This window comes from Lathyrus oleraceus, chromosome 3, assembly GCF_024323335.1.
Source record: "Lathyrus oleraceus cultivar Zhongwan6 chromosome 3, CAAS_Psat_ZW6_1.0, whole genome shotgun sequence".
NCBI lineage: Eukaryota > Viridiplantae > Streptophyta > Magnoliopsida > Fabales > Fabaceae > Lathyrus > Lathyrus oleraceus.
Window position 1 is genome coordinate 475,396,608 of NC_066581.1, and position 10,154 is coordinate 475,406,761.

The 10,154-nt window shown below is 41.8% G+C and overlaps 1 protein-coding gene across 1 annotated transcript; it reads left to right on the forward strand.

Moving 5' to 3' along the window:
* The first annotated feature begins 9,209 nt into the window (after positions 1–9,209).
* On the forward strand, positions 9,210–9,521 carry LOC127131712 (uncharacterized). Its single transcript, XM_051060630.1, has one exon. It carries the CDS (start codon positions 9,210–9,212, stop codon positions 9,519–9,521), a length of 312 nt encoding a protein of 103 aa, XP_050916587.1.
* The last annotated feature ends 633 nt before the right edge of the window (positions 9,522–10,154 follow it).

Consider the following 10,154-nt stretch of genomic DNA (forward strand, 5'->3'; position numbering starts at 1 on the left):
TTGGTGCAGGGAAAAGTTATTCTGGCACCAAATGGCATATGAACCCCCTTCGGTGTGATCAACATTATACCAACTCCGCGACCATTGACGTGGACCCGCCCCATCAAACAACATAACCCTTTGGATTCAGGGTCAGCCCTCCTCCGGGAGTGGTTCCTCTCAATCTTTCGATTTGAGAAACATGATGTCCTCATTTGGAAAGTCAAACCTCATAGGTTGGTAATCATCAATCGGTTGCTCTGCAAGATAGTCTGACAAGACATTTCCCTTGATGGCTTTTTGTGAAGTGTATTGGATGTCATACTCTGTCAGTATCATTGTCACCTAGTAACCTTTCCCGGTAAGTGATGGCTTTCACAAATATACTTGACTGGATCCTTTTTTGATATCATATGACTGTAAGTCAACATATACTGTCTTAGTCGGCGAGCAGGCCATGCCAAAGCGCGACAAGTTTTCTCGAGCAATGAGTATCTTTGTTCACAGTCGGTAAACTTTTGCTAAGGTAGTAGTTGCATGCTCTTTTCGACCTGACTCGTCATGCTGACCGAGCACACAACCCATTGACCTTTCTAACACAGTCAAGTACATGATCACGGTCTTTCCTCTCGGCCTGTAGACTGCCCCGATCTTGATCTCTTTCTTGTCGTCTTCGGTACCAACGTTGATGGTCTCAACCACCTCCTGATAAGGTGTAATAGCTCGGTCCTCCTGTTTCACAATCTGGCTAACCCTTCAGGCAATACACATCTTCCTCAGCCCCTTCTTCGGCTTGATAGATAGAATTGTCGAAGTCATACTTGGCCATAGCAGTGTCGTTAGCAGTGAGATCCGAGTGGTCGGATCTGCATGATGGAGGATCATGCTTTACTTAGAATGAGAGATTTTTTTTTTGGCAAGAACGGCCCCCACGCCCACACCACAGCACACCCTTGCCCTTTTTTTGTCCCAAAGTCCAAAACAAAGCAAGCCAGAGAACACAAAATGTTTGGCAAAGCGTCTTTATCTGATGCAAACTAATTGTTGGAAACGTAAGAGATGGGCCCTACCAAGGAGCCGTTAACCTTTTTTCAAGTGTTAAAGGTTTTTATTATGCATGATAACGGAACACCCACCCAATCAAAATCCCCTCTTTCAGACAGAAAGTAAACCGGGACGGTTTTTTTTTCAGACGACCAATGTCGACCCGCTGTCTCCGGGACACAACCGGGCCGCTCCCCACAGCTACTAAGTTCCAGTAGTCGTGTCAGCCGTGTCTTTCCTCGGCACCAGTGGACCCCCCCCCCCCCGATGTCTGTGGGGGGAAACCAAAACAGAAACCCCGTGGCGAGGAGTCCCGGGTTCGCTGGCTATCATTCGGAGCATACTCCCAATCCCCCTTGTGTCTTTGTGCCTGGGACATCCACACATTGCCCAGGCTTTGGGGCCAGTACCCGCTTTCACACTTCGAACTAAACGTTGTGAAGGAGATAGCACAGCCCGACCCTTGCCCACACTCAGGTGAAAAGGACAGTTCGGGAGCGACTCATTGCTGTTGTAGTGTTCGAGCGCCGCCACAGCATCCTGCAGGCCATCCATATCCATACATCTTTCCATGTAGACAGGTGGTCCCATATCCCTCTTCACCGCATCCGTGAGCTATGACTTCTAGTTCATATTGGAGCTTCTGTGGAGGGTTAGAGGTTCACAAGCCCCCGTGGCATCATGAATACAAAGGGCTGACCTACGCCAGACAGTGTAGGCAGGGTGGATATCCATACATAAAAGGTTGCTCTTGAAAACATACGCATGGTCCAACTTAATGGAACTAACTTCGCCAAGACAGCGCTACACTCCTATGGCGCCACACAACGCCCTCCCAACTAAAGTTACTTGGCCTCGGCTGCGTGCATCGCAACCAACTCGTTAAGGAAGTTCTTTGGAACCACCGCCACACATTCAGAGAACAGAGCCCCCCCCCGCGCATCACACAAACCATGGGAAAAGCACCACTTCCTGCACGCCTTGCGATTATGCAAGGGCTTTGTTGTGGATTCCGGACCCCGCCGAGGTCACCGGTTCTTATCGGTGAAAACTAGGACCCCCGGCTAGGTTTGTAAATTGGATAATAACGACATCCAGCTGGTTAACAGTTATCTCCGGTGGAACCATAGGCCATTCAGTACTTTCAACCATAGGCTGACTTTGGCCGCCGAGAACAGCCAAAGTGATCGAGCTGGGAGATCTTTAAGGGTGTCGGGATTTAGCTGGTGATACTTTTGTAGTCCTTTCTTGATAATCCTAACAAAAAAAAACTCATACACTTATATCTCGAATGCAGTCTTTAGGAGGATCTTCCTTAGTAGTACAACCTTCTCGGGGCTACGTTTCCCTTTAGCCTGACCAGCTTGCCTCGGCCTTCAGTATTCGCGCGTACTGTGATGTGCAAAGAGGTGTCCATGACGACAGCAGACCGCCACAACCCCCTCCAACATTTTGTCTACAGCGGAGTACCAATGTCAATTCGCTTCCCCCCGCCTAACACACTTTCTGCCAACGGAAGTTAGATATCGATGCCCATAGTGCACGGGGGTATAGCACGGTTGTCGGTTCATACGGAACACGGTATGGTACCGTCGATGGTGATGGGACCAAACAAAGGCCGGTGTGGGGCGTTTGTCAGAGACATGCGAAGGTGCTGAACTGTCGTGTTATTCGTCTGTTGGTGTGTACTTTGGGAAACTATGTCGGCTGTGTTGTATGTGCGAGTCTCTCGGGAACATATATCTTCAGAGGAAATAAACATGTCACGTAAAGACCCATTCATCTTCAATTGGCCGGGCTGATTCGAACTGAAGGACACCTTAATCTATGCAGCTGCTGAATCAACCATCTCAAACTGCAATCAGTCTTTCGTGCAGATTGACAAATTTCTGCATTTTCCCATGCCCGGGTAAAAATTGTCCTTCAGAAAAGGTCGCGCCCTAAGCACGCCCGATAGCGGATAGTTCTTTCATAATTAGTCAACATCAGAAACCAAATTCAAAAGTTTCCCCACTCTCAAACAGCATTAATTCCTCTGCCCGCCGTGAGACGGCTCGGGTTTCCCCGGCTAAATAGGCAACACCCCCAGAGCAAATTGATAGCCTGGGATCTCCACATCCTGTACCTTGAACGGGAGAGCTTGCAATTCTGTGTAGTCTGGCCAGGGTTGCGTTGGAGTGAAAAAAGCATAGTATATGGCGTTGACATTCATAACGGCAGGCAAAATTTGTGGGATGATATTGGTGGGGGCCGTGCGCGTTCTCAATGAACCAGCTCCTTTTCATAGCTTGGGACATACTACTGAATAACGGCATGGGCCTTGGTTGATTCTTCTTTTGTAGACACGGTCGTCTGCTGGGATTGTGTGATGTGATCGTGTCTCTGTTGACCGGCTTACCTCGGGTTTGATTTGTGGTTACCTGGGTGTTGTTGCGGATGGTATTGTCGTGTTGGGGGAGGAATAACAGGTGTGTTGGAATAGCACGAATGCGGCCACTTGATTTGATTAATAATTAGGGGTCCTTAATCCTGCCTCCTGACCGGATACTTCACAAACGCTGCCTCGCATTCTTTTTCGCTGACCGTTACCAGTCAAACGGTCTCTTGCAGGACCTGCAGGGTTGGAAACACTATGTCTTGCAATTGGCCCCTCTCTACAACAGACCTCTGGATTCTTTCTCCAGGAAATTGAACTATTCTTGCAATATAGCTGATGCGGGCAAACAGGGCCCCAACTCTCACCCCACCCCTAATTGCCTTGAAAGAGGTGTTCATGAACATGTCCGCCAATTCTCCCTTTCAGGACATTAGCGCCCGCCGGTTGGCCCCACCGGATCGTGCAAAACATTCTGGCTCAAAAGCTGAGCAATCTCTAAAGGTGCCTTGGCAGTCCTGGGAAACCTGCACCAAGGTCGATTGGAGCCATGTCCAAGTTGTATTTGCCTCTCGATCTGCCTGGCACAAAGCTCTGCAAAGTCTTTCACGCTCTTGATGGTAGACGAGCAATGAAGACTACATTCCGAGAACGCCCAGTTAGCATGTCTCAAAACTAGTACATCACACACGTTTTCATCTTCCGTGGCTCAGCTCCCAAAACCTTCCCAAATAAAGATGGAGGATGAGTGAGTGGAAGAGAGCCCCCGTGGTCACACATCAAAAGTAAGGGGGTTTGAACTTGTGAGGAATCCTTATCCCGGATCCGACCAAGATTGTGCATAAGTCTAAGGATTTTTTGAGGAGCTCCAAACCACAAAGATTGAGTTTCAGCAAGCTCATCAAATACGCCGAGATGGGTCTCGAGGGCCTGTCGTGCAAAGAAGAAAAGATCAACTGATAATCTTCTAGTTAACGGGGTGCCGTTAATCCAAATTTCGTGATTACCATTGTACCTTTCCCGTCCCTAATATCCATTCCAAACATTCTCCTGTGTTGCCCAACAGTTCTCGGGTTCCACGCAAGCATTTTTGCCCCCCGGTACCCGCGTTACTGGTGTTCACCACGGGTTATCAGCGTTTTCCAAGGGTTACCAGGGTTTCCTTAGCCCCAAATTTAGTATATCAACTCAGTGTGTCCTCGGTTGTAACCAATTCCCTAGCTTTTCTGGACCTTGCTGCCATTTAAAAGTCATCCAATGGCATGAAATGATCCGCTTCAACAGCATATCGGGGGCCAGGCTCTTTGTACTGGGTCCATCGCTAGTAGTGTACGGGTCTCCTTTTCTCGGTATCTGTGCACTCGCTTGGGACAATAAAACACGACTGATACAGGGACAAACATAGACAATGCGGGAGGACTGCAAAAAACAGCAAGGGTAACGCGATGGTATGCGAGGCCTGCTTGCAGTTTTAAGGCACCCGTTTTGCACGCGCACACACCTGCAATGAAATAATAAGAATGAGGTGTTGGCTGCAAGATATGCAGCTGATTGGTTAGGCCAAAGAAAGGAATGTCAATCAGAATTGATGGATCCGCTTGAACATTTGTCAGGTTGCACTTCCTGGAGAGAAATTCACTGAGGAATATAATACAAGACCAAAACTCTGCTCCAGAAAACCGGGTTGGTTGGAGGTTAAGGTTTCCTGAATTTAGCCCACCCCTCACTGGTAGGTTCTAAGAACAGAAGTTCGTCAGCTTCAGCCCTTCAGTCGCGAATAATACGTTTACCACTGAAGGTTTGGCATTATTACGGGATAAAAGACCTCCACTGACTCCCCTCAACAGGACATCCTAAAGCAAGTTCCCATTCTCGGGGTCCTCGGATTGATCAGCGAGAATGCGCCCACCAGAGCTAACATAATCACGTCTCGGAGGAGAGGCCTCGACTGAGTTCTCGGGAAATGGTCACCAGAGTCGACGATTTCTAAAGGAACACCATGTCGTTACGGAACATTCGTAGGACATAATATATCCAAAAGAAACCTCGTCTGGGTGTGGTTCTTCACGAACGACTTAACGTAGCAACATGCCACGCAAGCCTCATGATCATCCACTCTAAAACCTGTGTGTACACTCAAGCCTGGGTAATGGGCTTATCTCTCATAGAACATCCCATCCCAACAAACAAACAAACAAACAAACAGATCCAGCAGATACAACAGATGCATACAAGCAGGTAAGCAAATAAATGTACAAAAGCATGAACACCCAATAAACAAGAAATCACACAAGCTAGGAGGGAAGATGGACCAGCAAGAGGTCAACTTCTCGGTCCCCAGCAGAGTCGTCAGCTGTCGCAACCTGAAAAATACAGTGCGCAAAAAAAACAACCGGCGAAAGAAAAAGACAGAAGAGTCGCCACCGTGCGTTATTCATCCCAAAGGAGGGAAAGGAAACGCTCGAAGTAAACCTGAAAAAGGAAAGGACAAGACGGGGTCTCGCAACCAAATCTTGGGTTCGTGAGTCGGTTATGCGAAGGGAAGGTATTAGCACCCCTACGCATCCGTAGTACTCTACGGGATCCACTTTTGTAGTTTTCGTCTAAAGGGTGTGAGTTTATCTTGTGCTGTTTACCAAAAAAAAGGGTTAAATGAAAATGACTCGCGCGGATGTCGCATCCACTGCATACGTATCTCATCTGAATATGAGAATCAGAGTCTTCGTAGCTCGGCTGACCTATGGGTTAGGGGATGTGTGCTCGCTAAGACATCGCGTCTTATGCCTACGTATCTCATCTGGAATGAGAATCAGAGCAAGCCGTAGTTCGGCTAACTACGGGGTTGTGGATTGGGTTTTGGACGAACAACGTCACTACGCAATCTACCGGATGCTCGACCTTTGGAGACTTACTCGCCTGTAGTAGAAGGAGTAAACGTGTGTTATGGAGAAGAAAAATCAATGAAGGTTTTGTTTGCATTGTAGGAACGCGCATGCAAAAGGGTAATGAGGATAAGACCTCATTGCTCTTAACCCTGGACAAAGGAACCTGCATAAAGTAAACACAAAAACATTGCCTCCTATCGAGGTCTTCCAGCTAGGAAAGCAGTAAAATGCGGGAAAAATGTAAAAGTACCACGCGGATAAAGATCTGAAGTAACAACAATTAGAGGAATGGGAAACCCTGAGATCCTTCCAAGCTAACATCATCAAAGAAAGTGGGTCAGTACAGGTAATCGGAATGAACCTCCAGGGGTTATCCCACAAATAAAGTGGGAAACCACGCAAGTTATCCCTGCAAAAGTCATGTGAGCCCTCACAAAAACTCAACAAAAGGGTTAGTGAAACACCATAAGCATTTTTTTCATGGATAACAGTATGGTTTCAGAAACCTCAAACCCTGTGGCATACACTTCAGAAATCATGTGATTAAACATTCAAGGCATAGGTTTCACCCATTCATAATACATCACACATTTAGAACATTCAAATTGAAGGCGTAAAATAATGGGAATAGGGCAAACCTGATTGGAGAGCTTGATTGAAATTGAGTTGCACCCGTGAGGCCCTTCAGGGTTTTGGAGGCTGCTCTGAGTTCTCTGTCAGGTTTTGTCCAGGGTTTTGTTCCAAGGAAATCTCAGAGTATTTTGCTTCTCTTCCTTTTTCTCAAGTGAAGCCTTGGTATTTATAGACTGAATTTCATGGTTTTGTGGGCTCAAATGAGAGAGACCCAAGTCCAAAATTTTTTATTATATTTTATTTATTTATTTATTTATTTTGTAAAAAATTATTTTATTTTATTTTATTTTTCGTTTTTTTTTTCATTTTTTTTTTCATTTTTTTTTTCGGATCTAATTCTGATTGACATGATGAAATGCAATATGAAATGCTAAACGAATGCATGAATGAGGAGGGCAAATTTTGGGGTGTTACACCTATATACTAGAAAATCCGTCACAATCTATTGTTTGTTCATTGACCACTCTTAATTTGTTGAAAATCGAAGAAACAACATACTATCTCTAAATCTTCTTTAGAAGTCGAGTATGGAGCCATAAATGCAACCCCTTGTGAGCTATAATGATTGGCTTATTTGCTTGAAATTGCATGTGCAATATCCCAAGCTTCCATAAGTGTATTTTGATAAACAATTTGCTTTTCATATTTCTTTGAATTTGTATTTTGATAAGCAAAGTGATTTTTATGTAACATCCAATTGTGTGTTTTATGAGATAACAAAACACTAATATATTGATTATCATATTATAAAGGAAAAAATGTGAAATGATTGAATAAAGTTGCTCCTTATCTCAAGCTATAATCAAACTACATATTCTTATAAATTGTGCATACACTCAACTTTTGAATTGGGAGAACTCTTTGTTGACAAATTTTTATGGTGTCTTTAGAGCAATTAAAATTGCTAAAGCCAAAGTTTGATCTAAACTTTGGGTGAAGTTCGATTCCCTTTTGGTGGTTAAGGATTTTGCCTCTTCCAATCCAAATATTGTGCATTGGCAAATTAGAAACAAATGACATGCTTTTGACATGTCTTCTATATATATATATATATTATATATTATATATAGATATATATTATATATATATATATATATATATATATAATATTATATATATAATATATATAAGATATATATATATATATATATATATCTATATATATATATATCTATATATATATAGAGACATGTCAAAAGCATGTCATTTATATATATATATATATAATATATATATATATATTATATTATATATAATATATATATATATATAAATGACATGCTTTGACATGTCTTATATATATATATATATATATTATATATATATATATATATATATATATCTATATATATATATATATATATATATATATATATATATATATATATATATATATATATATATATATATATATATATATATATATCTATAATGAAAGAAATAATTGTTTAATTTTTTTGCTAATATAGGTTGCACATCTACTTCTTTGACTTATTTTGATTATTTACCCTTTGACATTAGAAAAACTATGTAAAAGTTAGGTTAGGTTTACCCTTTCTTTATATTCAAATCCTTTTTAGTGGGTGTTGGGCTAATCTCACCACTCTTTTTGTGTATCAATTTTCTCTTTAATATAGGTAATTTCTTTTCTCACCCTTATGGTGTGCCTCACACCTCTGAAAATCCAAAATTGCCCTAAGGTATTTTTAGAGATGTAACTTCAGACGCACCATAAATCACCTCATCCTTCGTAAATCAAACACCCAAACCAGTTTTGCCAAAAATTGATCCCGAGATGCATCTGCGAATATTTCTAGGCTATATGAAGATGCATCTCCGAAAACGACCCTGAACTCCATTTACTTCACATTTTTCAATGATATAATTTATTTAACCATTCAGTGACATTTTTAGAAATGAATCTCTAAAAATGTCAATCAGGAAATTGAATATAACACCACATTGCATGACCATCTTTCCCACACTCCATATCACTTCCATAACCCAAAACCCTTAAAAATATTTCATTGTCAATCAACTTTTCAACTCCAAATCATCATTCTTGTGTTTTATCATATCAAAGGGAGAAAAAGAAGCTACAATTTAAGGTAAAGTTCAATTATTTCATCCCTCATTGCTTTCATTAATCTTGTTCTTGAGTTAAAAAAATGAACATTACGTCTGAATGTGCAACTCCGAATTTACCTACTCATGTTTCTGAAGTGCATATTTGGATTTTCCTACTCCATGCGTTTTTTAAACTGTTTTTTGTTTTGTTTTGGTTCATGTTATATATGGTGCACCCGAATAGGTTTCCCAAAGTTGTTGTAAGTAATGATACAAAACCAGATGTAGTGAAGGATGATGTTAAATCAGTTGTTATCGAGATAGATGTTGGTCAACATTTTAGAAATGAACAAGTATTTAGTGCTCATGAACATATGCTTGAATGGGTCTGCATGGAGGCCAAGAAATTGGGGTTTGACATTGTAATCAAAAGGTCTGACAATGGTTCAAATAGAAGGAAACCATTTGTAACCATGAGATGCAAGAGAAGTGGCATGTATATTCCACCAATTCGTAAGTTGAAACGTGATGACACCTAATTGAGAAAATGTGAGTGTCTGTTAAATTGCACGAATACTATAAGGTGAATGATACATGGAAATTTAATGTGATTTCTAGTATACATAATCATGTTTTGCAAACTGAGCTAGTTGTTTATCCCATCGTTTTCCACCTTAAACCGGAGGAGAAGGAAATTATTTTGTACATGTCTTTAATCAGGGTGGCGCCGAAAAACATACTTGCATGTTTGAAACAGAAAAGACCTGAAAGTGTTTCAAATATCAAACAAGTATACAATGTGTGTTATCGAAATAACATGGCGAGAAGAGGTTCTAGAACCGAAATGCAACAACTTTTGAATGAGAGCCACTATGTGTTTAGGTACAAATTTTGTGAGGATAAAGTCATTGTTCATGAAATATTTAGAACTCATCGCAAAAGTATCAACTTGTTCAACACATTTCCCATTGTCCTCATAATTTATTCAACGTATAAGACCAACAAGTATAGGCTTCCGCTTCTGGAAATTGTTGGTGTTACTTCTACAGAGAACACTTTTTTAGTGGCATTTGTATTTTTTGAATCCGAAAAAGAGGTCAATGTTACATAGGCCTTAGAAATTTGCAAGACTTCGTTGAAGGACCAAGAAAACATGTTGAATATAATTGTCA

Bases quoted from the DNA above. Each gene is read 5' to 3' on its own strand.
- LOC127131712 (XM_051060630.1), top strand. From the start codon at position 9,210: ATGGTGCACCCGAATAGGTTTCCCAAAGTTGTTGTAAGTAATGATACA.